This window comes from Vigna unguiculata, chromosome 10 (genome assembly GCF_037176805.1).
Source record: "Vigna unguiculata cultivar grain cowpea cultivar isolate G323 ecotype 2 chromosome 10, ASM3717680v1, whole genome shotgun sequence".
Classification (NCBI taxonomy): domain Eukaryota; kingdom Viridiplantae; phylum Streptophyta; class Magnoliopsida; order Fabales; family Fabaceae; genus Vigna; species Vigna unguiculata.
In genome coordinates this window covers 53322665-53342591 of record NC_140801.1, presented here as the reverse complement: position 1 = coordinate 53342591, position 19927 = coordinate 53322665, and the positions used below count along the sequence as shown (strand labels likewise).

At 28.4% G+C, this 19927-nt stretch overlaps 3 protein-coding genes across 3 annotated transcripts; 1 reads left to right on the top strand and 2 right to left on the bottom strand.

The window, feature by feature from the left end:
* Positions 1-173: 173 nt before the first annotated feature.
* LOC114166803 (transcription factor bHLH25-like) lies at positions 174-2044 on the top strand. Its single transcript, XM_028051641.2, has 4 exons — positions 174-317; positions 438-1007; positions 1181-1567; positions 1677-2044. Exons 1-4 carry the CDS (start codon positions 279-281, stop codon positions 1776-1778), a joined length of 1098 nt encoding a protein of 365 aa, XP_027907442.2. The 5' UTR covers positions 174-278; the 3' UTR covers positions 1779-2044.
* A 6836-nt stretch (positions 2045-8880) lies between these two features.
* LOC114166804 (transcription factor bHLH18-like) lies at positions 8881-10955 on the bottom strand. The gene is made up of 4 exons (XM_028051642.2): positions 10670-10955; positions 10110-10586; positions 9307-9666; positions 8881-9161 (listed from the first exon to the last, which is right to left on the bottom strand). Exons 1-4 carry the CDS (start codon positions 10709-10711, stop codon positions 9063-9065), a joined length of 978 nt encoding a protein of 325 aa, XP_027907443.1. The 5' UTR covers positions 10712-10955; the 3' UTR covers positions 8881-9062.
* Positions 10956-14886: 3931 nt separating this feature from the next.
* On the bottom strand, positions 14887-16689 carry LOC114166807 (transcription factor bHLH25-like). Its single transcript, XM_028051645.2, has 4 exons — positions 16533-16689; positions 16076-16408; positions 15224-15571; positions 14887-15129 (listed from the first exon to the last, which is right to left on the bottom strand). The coding sequence occupies exons 1-4, from the start codon at positions 16569-16571 to the stop codon at positions 15049-15051; spliced, it is 801 nt and encodes a 266-aa protein (XP_027907446.1). The 5' UTR covers positions 16572-16689; the 3' UTR covers positions 14887-15048.
* Between the last annotated feature and the right edge of the window lie 3238 nt (positions 16690-19927).

Genomic DNA, 19927 nt, shown 5'->3' with positions numbered 1-19927 from the left:
TAAAAGCGTCACCATCGTTAGAAGAGACACAGATGAAGTGGTAGGTAACATCACTGTCCCACCATGTGGTCCTTACTCGTGATGATTTCCAAATGATAAGCACTTGCGTGAAATCGATGGAAATCTAACGGTGGAAATAAAAGTTGCATGTTCAACGAGTTTTTGTTTTCTGTCATTCTCATTCCCATTTATATTATTCACCATTCTCTTCTCAATCCCTAGAATCAAATCCAAGTCTGTATCTACACTTTCTTTTCTTCTCCGTTCATCCACTGCAAATGGGGGAGCCATGCCAAAAATACTGGTTTTCTGATATGGTAACATATATGTTTATCATATTCCACAATTCTTTAGACTAATTAGAGAGTAAATATGTGTTAATATTGCATACTTTTATGTAAAGATTGGTGATTGAATTTGCGCATTTTGTTTCATAGGAGATACAAGATTTTGATTTCTTTAACCAAAGCCACAAGATTGAGTCACTGGATGATGAAGATCAGATCTTTGAGGAGATCATGCATCGACCAGCTTTCTCTTCTGACAGTGAAACTCACTCTCCCAAGGTTCAAACCAGATCAAACTATGGTGGCAGTGATTACACAACCCTCACCAGCAACAAGAACAGCAACGTTGTGATGAAGAGCAACAGCTCTAACTTTCTGTTCTCATCACAACATGCACCAGAGAAACCTGCCACAGCCCCTTCTCCTCCAACTGCGTATATTCTATCTTTCAATGACTCCACCGTAGTTGCTGCTACCTGCCAAACCTACGATGGAAAACCGCCGTACCAAGAGGGTGTAGCCGCAGGGAGCGGTGGCGCGTGTCTTCCCTCAAAAGGGGTCTCAGAAAAACATGAGATTGAACCTAAGGCCAACTCAGCAACAAGAAAAGGTAGAAGTTCTGGAGAGACACTGGACCATATAATGACTGAGAGAAAAAGGAGACGGGAACTGACAGAGAGATTCATTGCACTTTCAGCCACCATACCTGGTTTGAAGAAGGTTAGTGAGTGATGTCACATACTTTATTATTGTATAATTCATTAACTGAGTTTAGTTTATAGAAAACGCCATTTTTAAGTTGTTTTCCTTCATTCACGTGGAAGGTTTATATATGTGATGCTATTTGAGAAACAGAAACAATTGAACAATGGAATGTTTTATGGAGTGTGTAGATCGACAAGGCAACCATACTTTGCGAAGCAATCACTTATGTGAAACGACTTAAAGAGCGTGTAAGAGAACTAGAAGAACAATGCAAGAGGACAAGGGTAGAGTCGGTGTCTTTTGTTCATCAGAGGTCCAACGTTATTTGTAGTGATGATAAAGGGACAACCTCTGGTGCAACGAAATCTGATGAATGCTATAAAACCAATGAAGCACTCCCTACAGTGGAAGCAAGAGTGTTTAAAAAAGATGTACTAATCCGGATTCACTGCAAGATACAAAATGGCATTTTGATAAAAATTTTGGATTATCTTAATACCCTTGATCTCTCCACAACCAGCAACAGTGTAATGCCATTTGGAAGTTCAACTCTTGACATCAGCATCGTTGCTCAGGTACACTAGCATCATGACTCTTATAAAGAAAAAACTTTGTTAGAAAAATTTAGAGAGCATTGATTTTGCAAACTGCTATTAAGACTGTATCTTGCTTCAATTACCGCAGATGGGTGAAAAATTCAACGCAACAATGAATGATCTAGTGAAAAACCTGAGAGTGGTTCTCTTGCAGTCATCTGAAGCTCCACAAATGATCAAAGGAGTCTGATCCCAAAATTCTACTAGTTAGCTCTGGTGTGTGGGTTGATCTAAATTCTGGAATTAGGTTATGTCTTGTTATTCATGATCAGGGAGAGTCTACTACTGTTTGATGAATAGAATGATTATGATTTCATGCATGATACTTTCAAATTATAGATAACACCATCAATATTATGCATATTAGAGCATGTAGCTGCAACTTGCAAGATATATAGTTGTGGAATTATTTGTGAAATAAACAACACCCTGGCATTCTTCTCTCGATGTACTGGGTTCATGCTTTAAATTTAATATAATATATGTATACAGTTTATGATTTAATAATGAAATAATGATTGAAAATCTTAGCTTACTAAAAATAAAACGAATTTATAATATATTAGTTTTGTAAAGATCGGTTAGACTTAAAACTTTTTATTGAGTAAAGGAAAAGATTATGATTGGATGACAAATTGTAAGATTTTACTAAAATGCTTAAAAATTTGAAGAGTTTATTTGTTATTTTGAATTCTATCTCTTTGTCTGTAATCCTTGTTAATGTACCCTTTACTATTTAATATTTTTGTAAAATGGTTAACATCTCAATGTTTCTTATTAATATATTTTTTATTGTTGATAGAAAAACTATCTAATTATATATATATATATATATATATATATATATTAATTATTGCTGGATCTTGTGAATTAGAATGGATTGAGATTTTCTTTTTACTATTTATTTTCGGTTATTATTTTTGTATTTAGAATAATTATGAAGTTTAATAATTTAACTAATATTTTAGATTGACAATATTTCTAAATTTGGAGTATGAATTTGTGACTGTATGAACTTTATTTCTGTTTTACATAGCTTATAACCTCTTCAGTAACATCTTAGTAGTAACATCATGATCGATAATGAAAAGTGGTAAAATATAGGATTAAATATGTTTTTGGTCCCTCTAGTTTTAGTGAATTTTGGAATTAGTCCCTCATCAAAATTTTATATCAATTTAGTCCTTCATCTTTCAAAATGCGTGAATTTAGTCCTTTTAACCAAATTTTGTTAAGTTTATCTGACGTTTCAAGCACATTTCATGATAGTATTTAAGTTAACATTGAAACAAAAATGTATCAAACAGTGTAAATAATTTAAATACTATCATGAAATGCGCTTGAAACATCAGATAAACTTAACCAAATTTGGTTACAAGGATTAGATTCATGGCATTTTGAAAGATGAAGGACTAAATTGGTCAAAAGTTTTGATGAGGGACTAATTCCAAATTTCGCTGAAACTTGAGGGACTAAAAACATATTTAACCCTAAAATATATTTATGAAAAGATATTTATACTTGAAAATTAGGTCTGCTAGTGATACGTGAATAGTACGAATACATAAATTTATATATTCTTAGCTCGATTTGAACGTGGAGGGTAACAATTTGCAGGTTTTGATATAAAGGAATAGGAGTGACACCTGTGGTTATTTATATTTATATTTTTTTTGGTGAAATATATTGTTTATAATATATATATATATATTGGACAACGATAGAAGTCATGAGTTAAAAGTGGGTCAAAAATGATGGGTTAAACTATCTTTATCCATATATATTATATGTGTTTTAGAAGTGTTAGGATACAATATTTTTTTTCAGATGATTTAAGAAATTGAGAAACTGTGAAAAAGCATAGTTTGATTTAGGTGTTATTGCTTCGATGACACCACTTTTATTCCAAAATTTTAAGGTAATGGTATTTTGATATAGTGTTTAATTTTGTCTATTTTATCTAATGTGAGACTTTTGACTCACACTCAAACTATTCTCGACAATTGCAACGTAAAGTAGAAAAACAATGCTAATAATAATAATATATATATATATATATATATATATATATATATATATATATATATATATATATATATATATATGAGTTTTGTATAAAGAATTTTCATCATCTTTAACCAAAATCATAATGTTCTTAAAGTACATGAGAGAGATTAAAATGATTAGTATTCAACTGCTATAAACAATGAGAAAGAAGAAGAAAGAGAAAATCTGAGAGGGTGATGAGATGCAAGAACAATAGAATTGACATTCATATACTAACCAAATCTTCTCCAGCTATGTGGACTCGGCCTAATGTGGACTTGGCCCAATTTATTATGATTTTTCAATAATCTAAGTAAATTTATATGGGCTTTCATTTTCTTTCTCATTACTTTCTATCATTCTCCGGTTTGTTTTTGGATTATGATTCTTTCGTCACAGAGAAAAGTTAAATCTCACTTTTAGATTTAAAATAATAAGACTTCGAAAACTAAAACAACCATTTGAAAATTATATGCTAATAATTTAATAACATGAATTGATGATTAGTGAAATTTTTAGTTAAAGAATAAAATTTAAGTCTTAATTCATAGTTTTTTAAAAAAGATATTTTCATTACTAAAATAATTATTTATCAACAACATTATACTTCTTATTAGCAAGAACAAATATATTTAGGTGAGACAATTTTGTTACTCATATATATAAAACAAAGAACAAAAAGATTTGTCACCATAAATATATATCGCATAAATATCGGTAGATATTAATTTAAGTTCGTATAAAAATAAAAAGGTTGAGCAACATATAATATAATATAATATATATATATATATATATATATATATATTATTTTTTTATTCTTAATTTTATAATCTTATTTTTCTTTTTCTACGTACTTTTTCCTCTTTTTTCTAATCATTCAGTTTGTTCTAAATCACCAAATCTATATAATTTACTGAATTTATATGGAACAATAAAAAATAAAAATTTGTACAAACTATCAACATTTATAAAGTCAAATTAGTGTATCGAACAAATCCATCAATGTTTAAAAAAAATTAGTATAATATGCCATTTATCTTATTTATTTTTTAATTTTATGATATACTTACGTTATTTTGTTTTGTATGATATATTTTGTGATAAACTTGCATCGTTTTCCATATGAGATTACGAGATCTGAAGCAATAAAATGGAGACCCCAGACATGGCTGATCGCAGACAGGTTTTATCATGACACAGTCAAACTGACACCAAAAATTAAACATAATTTGCAAAATTTAAAACTTTGTCTTCGTAAAATTAATTTTCTCATTCCAAACCAGCTCATCTTGGGATCTTCAAATCTAGTGGGGACAAAATAATTAATGTAGATACACATTAATTAATTTTATTCCTTTTAGTTCATCACTCCAAGGTAATCTTATATATATATATATATGATGTAAAGTTTTGTTATCTTATGATTCAGAATTAAACTGTTATTATTAATGTTTTTAAAAGTTTAAATATAATTAACCACTTGATGCCCTATTTCTTCACGTGTTCGTTTCTTGAAGATTCTACATTCTTAACTCAATAATGCTTCTTTGGATACATATAGAGTTTGTAATGTTCTCAACTTTTTCTTCGTCAAAAGATTTTGTTTTCTTTTATATTATCTTTTTGTTTTTGGGTTACATATGTTTTTGGTTTTTGAGTTTTCAGTGAATTTTAGAATTAATTAATTTCAAAACTTTAGACCAATTTAATAATTATTTATCTTTCGAAATATGTAAATTTAGTCTTTTTAATTAAATTTTATTAGGTTTATTTGATGTTTCGTATGCTTTTTAGGATTGTATTTGAATTGTTTATACAGTTTGACATATTTTCGTTCTATTGTTAAGTCAAATACTATTATGAAACGCGTTTGAAATGTCAAATAAATTTAATAACAAAATTTTATTAAAAGAACTAAATATATGTATTTCAAAAGATGAAGACTAAATTTGTCTAAAGTTTTAAAATGGATTAATTCTAAAATTCACTCAAAGTTATAGGACCAAAAACATATTTAACTCATCTTTTTTCTATCCATCAAATAGAAACTATTTTTCTAGTTGTTAGAAAGTGAACTTTAAATTTAATCCAATTTTACAAAATCGACTTGTAAAATGAGATTTGCACTCTGTTTATATACTATAAAATTACTTTATCTATAAAAGTTTCAACACTGATTCCACTAAAGTTTGTTTTTATTGCCTTTTATTTATCCTAGCTTATGTTTGTGTTTTTTTTAAAGTTAGAAAGAAACACAAATTTATGGCATATTCACTTATATATGCAAACAAACAACAAGAGTCCAAGCTTAAATAAGCATATTTACACAAATGATATTGAGGATCTTAAAGGGAATAATATAATATATTTCAACTAAACTTAATTTCAGTGTTTAATTTATTTATTATATTTTATATTTTTAATTAATACTAAAATAATATGAATAAAATTTTGTTATTACACCACTTTATTTTACATATGAATAAATAATATGAAATAAAAGTACATTCCTTGACCCCAATATTATAAGTTCTAATTCTTATTCTAAAAAAATTAAAAATGATAAACTTGACCACAAAATTAGGAGACTGAAACTACTCCAACTCCATCATGTCTTTACCATTTAAAATTCTTCAACGAGTCCACTTTCATTAATATTTGACCTCAAAAAAGACCATTTTGTTAATCCTTAATTTCAATTAATATTAATACATTTAGAAAAATAACTTAATTGAAAATGAATGTTAATATTAAAAAAAAATGACTGATGTGTTATTTTTTATAGAATATAAAAAAAATTATTTAAATATTTAATAACCTCTACCTCTCTTTAACTATGACATGTTAAGGGTGTGGGAATCGAAAAAAATTGTAAGGTTAAATATGCTTTTGGTCCTTTAACTTTGGGTGAATTTTGAAATTAGTCAATTTCGAAACTTTAGACCAATTTAGTCCTTCATCTCTCGAAATACGTAGATTTAGTCTTTTTTAATCAAATTTTGTTAGGTTTATTTGATGTTTCGTACGTATGTCATGATTATATTTGAATTGTTTATAATGTGAAGTCAATACTATTATGAAATGCGTTTGAAATGTTAAATAAACTTAACAAAATTTGATTTAAATGACTAAATCCACGTATTTAGAAAGATGAAAGACTAAATTGGTTAAAAATTTCGAAATGGACTAATTCAAGAATTTACTGTGAGAGTTAAGGAACCAAAAGCATATCTAATTTTGTTGTATTAAAATTTCCAGTTTTCCAAACATCTTTTGCTTTTAATCCACTCTCATCTTTAGTAATTTCATCCGTGTGAACAAAAACAAAAATTAATTTTCTTATTGGAAACCTTTATCAAAATTATTGAAAAAAATGGATGAATTCTTGATTAATATTCTCATAAGAAGATAATAAACTGAATCGGATATATTTGTAAAATTGGTTTCACAATAAAAACGGATCAATATAACTTTTATATTAATTATGAAATCCTCAATTAAGATACTCTGGTTTTAATTGAAAAACCAAATTGTTTGATAGATCTGTCTATTACAAGAATCTACATTTGATTTATTTGTTAATCAAAAATACATTAAATAAACATTAAAATATTTGTTAACCCAAAAATGCATTAAATAAACATCAAAGAGAAATTACCACATTGTATGCAATTAACTATCCTATAATTTTTTCTATGATATGTGAGAAAAAAAGAGTAAAAATAAATAAATATGATGGTTTAGAATAACAAAATATAGTTCAAATTTATTTTATGTCCTAATAATAATAATGAATGTTATTTTGATCATGTTATCAATTCAAACCACTTTTGTTTTCTTTTTCATAACCAAAGTCACATTTCTTTCCTCTAAAGTCTTTTAAAAGGAAACACGTCACCCTAATCATTGTTTCATTATGCCTCCCTTGGATGCAATGTTAGATGGTGATGGTTGACCTAACAGTTTATGGTCTTAAAAACGAGTATAAAATATTATGGACAAAATTGAAAAAACAAAAAAAAAGTACACTGAATGAATTTTTTTTATATAAGAATAATGTTGATAGTATTTTTATTTTTTTAATGTAGATTGAATAAATTAGTTATTTATCTATAACTATTTTTTAATTTATAACCTATTGTCTCCACGAAGTCTTAATACATTCTTACAATATTGCATCTAATCGAAAAATAGATTACACTTTGATTTAGTATAATAAGGTTAGGGTCATACAAATTTCATTAATTTTACTTGTTATTCTAATAAGAAAATAAAATTAGAAAAGAAAATTCTTACCGGTTATAGTTAACAAATATTCCAACATCGTTTTAAAATATTTTTTATATAATTTAATTTACTTGAAAATTATTTTCATTTAAAAATTTAATTACCTCATAAATAATCATTTTGTAATTTAAACTTATACTTCATGTTTTTGAAATATAAGTAAATACATTCTAATAATTGATAGTATAATTCTATAAATTTTAATATTTTTATATTTCATGTCAATTAAATTTACTATAAACTCTTCATTTATTTTCCTTTAGTTAAACATGTTCATTATATTATTCTTCATTTATTTTCCTTTAGTTAAACAAGTATATTATTTTTCTTTAGTTAAACAAGTCCATGATATTAGTGTATCAAGGAATAAAAATGAACAAATAAGAAATAATTGTACATACTATTTATTACATTATAATGTAATTTATGTGGATACCACAGTTGAAACATAGTACAATCATTCTACCATAGCTGAAACATATAGTGAATCATTTTCTTTACTTTTTCTATTAAAGTGAAACTTTAGAAGTAACCTCAAAAGTTGACTAGATCCAAATAACGAAAAAGGAAACCACTCTTAGTGCACTTTATAACTTATGTTTTTTCTGTTTGTTATTATTAATACTATTATTCTCAATCAATTAATACTTTTTCAATTACTTATTACTTTCATAATTAAAATAAAAGCTCATTATTAATGTGATAAAGTTCAGCTATTTTAACCATAAAAAAATACTAAAATTTAATATGATCATGATATTCTTAATTTTCCTTTAAGTACTTGCACAAAAAAAAATTGTCGTACATCTTGTTACACGTGTTTTCTTTCCATATATCACTCCCATTTTTCTGTCTTTTACAAAGATACATAACAAAACAAGCCCTATTTATATATATATATATATATATATATATATATATATATATATAATCAACACAGAAACTGACCAAAATCATAGACACCACAACTTTTTCTCTCTCTTTCTGTCTTTATAAACAGTAACATCATACATAACAAAACAAAACTTAATGATATATATAATCAGCGCTAAAACCTCAGACACCACAAAACGGACAAAACGGAAAAATTCCAATTTCACACTACAATTCCTTGTTTGATAATCCCTTGTTTGATACACTAGTACGGATCACTGCGCTTACCAAATGAAACTTCTGAGAGTACTTGCTTCAGGTTTTTCACTATATCATTTACTGTCATCTCATACTCCTCACCCATCTGCAGTTAATTAACACAAATATTGAACACCATTTCAATACAAAAAAAATGCATACACATTAACCAGATTTTACAGAGATCGAACTAGTTTTAAAGTTCATTTAGTTAATATATCAAACATGATTGAGGCATAACAACAACAAACCTGAGCTGTGATGGTAATGCAGAGAGCAGAATTTCCAAATGGCAAGACACTGCTACCGGTGACACAGAGATGAATATTTTCAAGATGGTCCAATATTTTTAGCTCAACACCATATTCTTTCTCACAGTGAATCTCAATGAGCACCTCCTTCCCCAACACTCTTGCTTCCATCTCCGGGAGGATGCTGCAGTTGGTTTCAGTGGGGTTGGTGGTGTCTTCATTTCCATTTGAGTCAGTTTTATTCACCAATATTACTGTCTCTGCAACACTCTTTCTGTTTTGCTTCTCCAGTTCCTCCACCTTCTCTTTGAGTTGCTTCACATAATCGATCGCTGCTCGAAGCACAGAAGCCTTGTCCGTCTATAAATAGCAATTTCACAACTATAAGTCATTCCATTATTCTTTCCCTCTAATAATACCTCTAACTTTTCTTTTGTAATCTTGTGCTTTCATCACTCCACCACGTGGTTATCATTCAGTGCTGACCTAAAAGTGATTCTTGTAGGATACAGATAACAAGACACACACATACAAAAACTCTAATCATGCAGAAAATTTGGCAGCCTTTTTTCTGTTCTTTAAAATCAAGTTACCATTTTTTAACTTTATATCTCTTTCCATTACCTAATACAACGAATATAAAGAGATGTATATTAAGCCATAGTGAGAGATTATCGAGTTTTCATGGTTGTCAACATCATATACCGAACGTTGATTTAGGTTAATTATAAAATGAATTCAAGCTTCAATTTATGTTGTATTCTATTCGAGAACACCAAAATTGATTGAATGAACCGGAGTACCTTGTTCAAGCCGGGGATGGTGGCGGAGAGCGCTATGAATCTCTCGGTGAGTTCTTGCCTCCTCTTTCTCTCGGCCATGATATGATCGATGGTCTGAGAAGAGGTTCGGGTTCTCTTAGATCCTTGATTGGGCCTGGCGGTTGGGCTTAGAGTGTGGAGGGCCCGTTTAGCAGGTAAAGGGGAAGAAGGCACGGAGGGTTCGGGCGTGGCGGGTACAACCGTTGAGCTATCGAAGGAGAGAATGTAAGTCCTGGGAGAGGAGCGTTTGGAAGCGACGACGGCGTTAACGGCGGCGTTAACGGCGGCGTTAACGGCGGCGCCGGGGAGGAACGAGGTGTTGTGGACAGTGTTGGAAGCGCGAAAGGAGTGATCGCTTTCGCTTTCGGAGGAGAACGGCGTGGGCGGGATGAGGTCGGTGAAGAAATCGTCGTCACAGTCATCGTTGATAGGGAAGAACTCGTTCTGGCAATCCATTTCCTGCACGAAAACGATGGATGAGTTTTTTTTTTCAGTGTAAGAAATTAAGAAGATTTGGTGGCGGTGGTGGGTGTTGCAGTTACCGTTTGAAGGTGCCAATTATTCTGCCATGAGAGCTCCTCCATGATGCAAGAGATTTTTTTTTTTTTCTCAGGTGGGAGATAGAAAAAAAAATAATAATAAAAAGAAGAGTGAGAAGCGGTGGTGTGTTGTGGTGGCAGAAGTACGTGTAACGTAGATATAATATAAGATCGGTAAGGATGCGACAAGATAATACTCGTTTTTCATGCAGCTTAAATGTGAGGCGTTGGATGAACCATATTGAGATGTGGGATCTTTGATGATGGGTCGCTGTGGTGCCCTCAGGGAGGGTGTTTTCTAGGCCCAGTTTCACGTAACCTTTTTTTCCTTACCATATCTAAATTGATTTATACTAAAATTAGTATGTTTAAAATCTATTTTATACTTAAGTTTTTAATAAATATTTAAATTTATTACTACAAATTGGTCTTATAGATTGAGAGCGTTAAGCTACTAATTTTCAGAGTTTTGTGTGTCGACATATCTGACAAATATCTGACTACAATAATCACGTATATATAATTTATATATAATGTTATAATTTAAAAATAATGAACCACTGTCGATACCATATTTATATGTTTGTCAAATATTGAATAAAAGAAAAAAAATACTGAAATCTTTCGAGAGCTATACCGATTGTAACAATGATCAATTCTGGAGGTATAAAAAATTATTTAATTATATTTATTAAATTATTTTCCTACATGCCATTCAATATAAACTTATTTATATATTATATATTGTTCTTGTCTGTGAGATTTTCAAACACTTTGATTTCTTTTATGCACATGTCGTGTTTGTGGAAATGAGTTTTGCGAGCATGATTGTCTCTTTGGAAAGCCTGGAAGATGAAGATTTAAGAGATATGCAGGGAAATTGAAATGGAATACGTTGTCATGTCAACCATAAATGCCTTTCTTTTCTTTTCTTGTTCAATGTCAACAATGGCAGCCCAGAGTGATGGGGTTGCTGCTTGAAAGGAACAAATAAATATTATAAATGTCTTCACGAAACCAAACAAACCAAAATCATGCATCAACACTCTCAAAGAGATAAAACAGGAAAAACAAAGGTAAATGGTAATCATACATAACATCGTGAACAGCAAGAAGAGAAAGAACAAATATGCATTTTCTCAACATTACACTAATAACAATAGGTTTTGCTGCTATTTAATAAACTTGCATACTACACTTTCACTAATACATTTTTTTACTGATTTTTTTAAATATATTTTATTAATATTTTAAATATTTTTTTAATATATTTTAAAACGTCAAAATTAATAATAATCAATATAAAATATAATATAGAAGTACAATAGAAAAATAGTACAAAAAATATTAACAGATAATCCAAATTCTCTACACGCATCCTTCAACCAAAAATTCCTATTTAAAACTCTAACTTTTCAAGAAAAACTGCTCACCTTAAAATCAAATAAAAAATATAACAAATACGTGATTTTAAGCACGATTTCATGTAATATATTATATAAAGAGTTGTTTGTAATCGTATTAATAAACAGGATTTCTTTTAAAAAAAAAGTGAAGATAAAAAAACGTGTTTCAAAATACAACGTCAATATAACAAAAACGTGTTTTGAAACACGACTTCTTCTCAGCAAATTTATTAAAAATTATCAATTTTTTTTTTATTTCAGTAAATATAAAAATAATTACACTATTTAAATAAAATAAAAAAACCACATTTTTTAACCAACTTCCGATTCGGCGTTGACCTTGACATTATATTAAATCAGTTTAGATAGGATTTGATCTAATTATAGAAAGACTCTGTGTACTTTAATTTAACTAAATCAAATTATATCTTGGGATTTCTTACCTAACACCACAACAACATTTTTAATATATATATATATATATATATATATATATATATATATATATATATATATATATATATATATATATATATATATATATTTGTTAAGTCAACAATTAAATATAAAATGAAATGAATCTAAGTTGTGAATCCAAGGTGATGCAGAATTCCATGCATGGTGAATCCATTGTGCATGTCAGAACCTGTACACCTTGCTCATGTGATGAGTTATCATAATTTTAGTGCCTACAGACATATTGGAACTGGATCCTATGCAATTAAAAACTAAAATCCACAAATCTTCATCTTTGAAAATATATATTAATTTATAAATTAAAATATAAGAACAAAATACAGGGTTATAGTTTCTTTTTACAGCTCTGAAAAATAAAACAATTGTAGAGGATCGTTGTCCGAATTTATTATAGCAAAAGATTGTAAAACTTTAATTGGTTTCTCTTTGTCACAAATTTAGCTGTGACAATGAGATTATTTAATTCGCATAGGGGTTGATGCATTTTTTGAAAGTTTGATATGATTCAAAAAAATTAATCAACTTTTTTAAGGTTGGGGTTAAGTATATTTTAGTTTTCAAAATTGGATCCAAAATTGGAATTCGTTCTTATTTGAAATTTTAATATATTTTGATCTTTAAATTTTAAAATTAAATGAATATTCTTTTAACTCAATTACGTTAGTTTTTTTTAGGTATCCAACATATTTCTCAATAGATATTGAATTAGAAATGTATCGTGTAAACAATTCTAATACTAACATGAAAAACGTTCGATACGTCAAAAAAAGTTAAATAATTGATTTAAAAGGATTATATTAATTCATTTCTAAAGTTTAAGAATTAAAATGTATCAAAATTTTAAACAGAGACGAATTCCAATTTTGCGTCAAAGTTTAGGAAGTGAAAATATATTTATCTCATATGATTAATACAAACTAAATAGGATAGGTAAAATGGTTAGTTGTAAAAGAATTTAAAGAAGGAAATTGAATCCAAATATCACTTTATGGTGGAGGGATCTGGGGAAGGTACATACAAAATTAGTTTAAACAGTTAATTAATTAATTTATTGAATAATTTGAGACTATTTTAACCATGTTAAAAGTTAGTTTAGAATAAATAATATGCACAATATAACAATGTATTTCAATTGTCATATACGATAATTTTTTTTAATATTCATAATATCTGTCTTAAAATTTATACATGCAATTACTGATTAATAAGTTGACTAGGTACTACATTAAAAATAGAAACTAAACTCCTTAATTAAATTCATATTTGAAAATATTAAATGATATAAATTTAATAATTTAACACTTGACATCAATTCTTCATTCATTAAATCAAATCATGCATGCATCAACCACGTCACTTCAGAAGATTAAAGAAAATCATATTAAATAATTGAGTTCAATCATCGGTTTGGTTACAAGTTGGAACACATTTAAATAACTTTTCGTTAAAAAAAATATCAAACAATAAATTCATTATTCACTTTGATAAAAATAAATTTTTACACCATTTTTTTTAAATAATTTTATTTTCTTTACATTCAATTACAAGCCAGTTTTACTTATGTGTAGTTCATCGACGTACTAACATGACTTTTGTTTTTTCACTCAAACTATAATTTAATAAAATAATTTTAATTAGAATTCAGAGAAAATTTTGTAGCATCACGTTGGAAAATTGAAAACAAGAGCTACCATTATATCCATCCAATTAAAAAGGCATTTTAAAATACTTCTGGGCATGTATTAAAATATTACTTTAATGAGGTGTGTGTGTGTTTTTTTTTTTTGGAGTGATATTCCTTGAAAGCAAACATAATTGGTTCAAAATTTTCTCTCATAAACTTCATAAACTATCAAATTCTTAGAAAAGATAGAATTTCTACAACTTTTTTGTTTGATGATTTCACGAGCTTAAGCCACTACATTTATTAATTAAGTCTTTCAAGTAAAAAGTAATCTAAACATAAGTCTAAAATCCGCATTAAATGGAAATGACAACACAAATGAGTATATATTAAATATGGACAATAATATTTTGATTACTAAATTTTGACAAATTTTTTTACAACATGAGATAATATTTTTTTAAACAATTTTAAAATATTAAGAATAAAAAATAAAAAAAAATGAGAAATCATTTAAAAAATAACACATAAGATAGTAAGAAAAGTTTTCAAAATTTAATTATCTAACGATCATTTTCCATTAGATATAGTTCAGAATTCTATCATTGTTTCACATTTTGAAGGTAATCAGTGTCTTACGGGGCATGGCAAACGAAAACAAAAAGTAAGCATCATTGATAAAAGTTTTTCAGTATTAGACTTTATGATCGATCTAGCTTTGAATCGATGTAGCTCTTTTTTCCTTCCTTTTGTTCCATCTCCGACATGGTGTTGTAGCATTTCGAAGAAATAAACGTTAAAAAAGAAACAGTGACATCATTAATATGTGAGAACTTGAATTCAATGAACAAATATTGGAGAACTCGATCACACAGTTACACCTCATAAAACTTCAAAAGATTCTGCTTCAACGTCTTAACCAAATCAGTAACCGTCAAGCTGTACTCCTCACTCATCTGCATTATGGCAATATTTATAATTTCAAATTACTCTATTGTGGATCATACAACACAAACACACTCAAAGTTAGCAAAAATATATGTGGCTTACCTGAGCAACAATGATGATGTTGAGAAGAGAGTTTCCAAATGGCAATACACTGCTACTGGTTACTGAGAGATGAACATGTTTTAGAAGGGTCATTAGGTTTAGCATCATGTCCTTTCGTTTCTCACAGTAGATTCTAATCAGCACTTCATTCTCTAACCCACTTGCTTCAACTTCAGGGAGCATTTCAACGCTAGACTTTGCTTCACATGATGCTGAACAAAGGTGTGATTTGGCTATCATAAACGACTTTACACTGTTACTATTGCTACCTTTTTCCAACACTGCTATGCGTTGTTGAAGTTGTCGCATGTACTTTATGGCTTCCCCAAGTATTGATGCCTTGTCTATCTATATTTTAACAATGCATATTTTTATCCACAAGTCCAAAAGCAGCTTTCAAAAAGTTACTCATAATAACTGTTAAACTTTTCTTACAACAAAGTAAATTTTCATAGGCACTACTTAAGTTGACTGTCACTAGACCAATCTTAGTGGTTTACAATCCTGAATCAACTTGAAAAGTATATAAAATAATTGAGGTCATTTGTGTTAGGTTTTATTGTTTGTGAATAACTAAATCTATCATAAAATACACCAAGAGAACACATTCAAGATTCAAGATAATCCTCTACTATAGTGGTGATAGTTTAGATAATTAGTGTATAGTGTTCATGCACTTTACACACACTGTCGTTGTTTCACAAATTACAGATGATGTAACTATGATATTCAGTGGGTAGGGCACTCTAAAGTGAATAACTCCATTCTCAGATTAACAAATTAAAACATAAATCAAAGTCAGTGCCATGGATAATGTTAAGAGAAGGTAGACACCATAACATAGAAAGATACCTTCTTCAAGCCAGGTATAGTTGCTGAGAGTGCTATGAATTTCTCTGCTATATCCTGTCTCCTTTTTCTCTCTGAGATGATGTGATATTCAATCTCAGAAGAGGTTCTTGCCCTTTTTGTTCCTCTCTTCTCCCTTCCCTCTCCCTCCAGTTCCTCATGCTTCCCTACACCCCTTTTACGCCAACAACACTCTGAGTGTTCCTCTTTTACCTCCATACATGATGCTACCTCATTATTGGAGCTATCACAACAACCCTGCATATTATTATTCAACCGCACCATCTCTTCATAGCGTGCACCGTTATTGGTGCACCCAAAGTTGTCATTCATTCCCTTTCAACACAAATAAACAATTCATCAATCAAAACCAAAGCTATATATGGACATATATCAAACAGGTTAGCTACATCGATGAAAGTCTGAAGAAACAACATGTTATGAAATGATAAGTGATTACCAAATGAGAGAGCCAGTTCTGCCATGAGTCCTCCATCATGTGGTTGTGTTTTCTCTTGGTGCTTCAAGAATTAAGGCTTCGAAACCTACCATATTTTATTGATTTATTTTGAATGAATGGTTAGAATAAAGATGTATTAAAGAGAAGATAATGTGCAGTGAGAGATAACAGTGGATGTGAACCGTTGGATGATGGAGCATCTAATAATAGGGTAAAGGACTCTGAGTTGTCCACACAGAAAAAAGCTGTTTGGCAGGTTGAGACTTTGGACATAACATAACGTAAGACGTGTACACAGTATAAGAATGCGTGTAGTTTTTTTTTTTTTTTAAATAAGTACGTTTTTAATTCATAAATTTTAACTTCAAATTTGAATTTGGTTAAAATTTTGATGTATTTTAGTTTTTAATTTTAAAAATAATTAATATAGTCATTTTAATTTAATTAAATTAATATTTTTTTAAGGTGTTAAATGTATTTTTTAACATATATTGAACCGAAAATAAGTAAAATTGTATAAATAATTTAAATATTAATGTAAAACGCATTCAAAATATCAAAATAAGTTAATGTAATTGGATTAAAAGAATTATATTTATTTATTTTTAAAGTTTAAAATCAAAAATGTATCAAAATTTTGAATAAAAAAAAATTAATTTTGAGTCAATATTCAGTAATTAAAAATATACTTGATTTTTTTTTTTTAATTTTGATAGATAAAAGGAAAAAGAAAATAAAAACATCCACGTGATGTCTCTCCTAACAGTATGGATCCTCTGCCGGAAGCTTGTACCTTCTCGCTCTGAAATAAGACAATTTTGTTTTCTAAATATATCAGTTCATTTTTTATGTCTTTATATGTAATATATATAAATAAATATATAAAATATATTTACGAGGATTCATTTTAAGATATTCTAGCATGTTATTGCTGATAAAAAAAAATCTAGCATGTTGGAGATTATAGTGCACTAGATACGTAAGGATCTTAATCATGTTGATTTTAAGTGTAAATTTTAACATACGTTATTATTATATTATTAAAGTGGATTATCAAATTTCTTAAAGAATGTCAGAATACTATTTTTTATAAATCCTTCATTATCATGTTAAGAATATTCAAAAGAAGATGTCATTAAGTTCATGAACAACCATAGTTTTATTAAAGTGAGAATGAGAAATGAATGTATAGTAAAAACGTTGGTAGAATATTGAATGTGTCCAAAGCATAAGACAGAGTATTGCATTGATGACAGATAGAGAATGTAATAAATGGAAGTAACAGCTGAAATTAATGGTAGTATTACTGTACTCTATCTATTTGTACCTTTTTCAGTTCAGAATCAGATATTTATAATCATCATTATTTCTTCTTTCATGCTTTTCCGCTCCACCACGCACCTACCTTTCTTTTTTTGCATTTAAAACTGAAAACTTTCTTGCAAGAGTGATTTTTAATCATTTCCTCTCTGCCCTCAAATATCAATTTGAAATATTATTTAAAATATCAGATAAGGTAATTTTATGATATATAATTGGAAGTGATTAAATCTCTTATTAAAGTATGATTATTGGATTATAAATATCAATGAAAGAGGTAACAGAGTAGGTGTATGTAGCATTACTATTCCAAAACATGCATTATGAAGAAAAGTACAGAATGAAAGAAAATTCACAAGCTAGGTATAGTAGTACGGTTGGACCACCCCGTTCATGAAGATAACCCTATGATAGCACCTTTGCATACTGCAAAAAGCTCAATAATTCATTCAAACTTTCTATGATTTATAAACTTGAAATCCTTATGCAAATCGCTTAGAAGGAGGCGGTAAAAGAATTTGAATTCTCTGTTGATTTTTTTTACTGTTCTCTACTGTACTTTTATAATACACTGATTACCACTTATTTTGACATTTTAAAATATATTAAAAAAATATTTAAAATATTAATACAGTGTACTTTTAATGTTCAGTAGAGGACAGCACTAAAAAAACCAATAGAAAATCTGCACTCTTTGTAAAAGGGATAAGTTTGTTGGTGATAAAAGAAAATGTTACAGTGAAACCTAGAAATCGGAAAACCGAAGTTCCTAGAAACAGTTTGGGACAGTGAGTGTTCATCTATGTAACGACATCATATGAAATATAAAACATATACAAAAGGACAACATATATTAGATGATAGGGATTGTTCTTTGCTCTATTTTCATCTTCTTCAACAACGTATAACACAATTTCTGGGATCGAATAAAGTAAAAAAACAAAATTCTATCGAGATATAGTATTAATGAATTAACAGCGTAAGGAAAAGAGGAATATTGGTCAAAAGCATTTAACAATTTGCTCTAACTTTTTTTAATATAATAATATAACATTTTAACATTTATAATTTATGTTTTTCAAAAGCAATCGAGGCCCATATGATATTATCCAATAATTACTACTGGAACGACTTCCTGCACCCTAACACTTCCGGAATTAATTTTTCAGAAATTTTTAAACTGATAGCAATGGGCCTTTTTTATTACGGAAAAAAATTTCCGGTAATTTTTTTATGGGATGGATAAAGAAATTTGTATGGGTGCAGAAGCAACACCCATTACTACTCTGCCCAAATAGTACAGAATATTGTACGGCCTCAGCCCAACTATCTAAAAATTAAGAAATACTATTCACACCCCTTCTTTCTGTTTTTCTTTTTTTTTTTTCCAACAAAAATACCTTTCTTGAAATCGACTTTTTTTTTTTTAAATATTGAAAAAGGCTTGTAGAGAGTCTTCAAGTATTTCCAAATGCCTACCACAGTTGGAAATATAAACGAAATCACCAATGAAAAAGCACAGTGATGGAGGAAAATTGAGTAATTGATAATTCTTTTCATGAATCGCATTCTTTGAGAATAAAAAACTCTCTGTATTACATTTCTAGTTATGACTAAATCTCTTTTAGTAGTTAAAATTATTCACATAGGTTTTCTAATAAACAAAAACTAATGTATTGTTTTTATTAAAATATTTTATTTATTGTCATATTAAATATTCTAATAAGAGTAACATATATTTCCTTTATTAAGATTTTTAGTTTCAATTCCGAAGGTTTATATTAAATATATTATTATTATTATTTAATATTAAGAAAATAAATTTTAAATTTAATTTAATTTTATAAAATAAGATTTATAATAATTTGTATAATATAATTTGGTTTTACTTATATTAGAGATTTCACATCTAACAAATATAAGATTTATTTATAATATATAAATGATGAAAATCTGATATTACAAGTCAATTTTATTATCATGAGTTAAAATTAAAAGTTTACTATCAAATATTTGGAAACCTATTTTAGCATCGGCTACAAGCAAAACAGATTTATAGTGTGCATGTATATGAT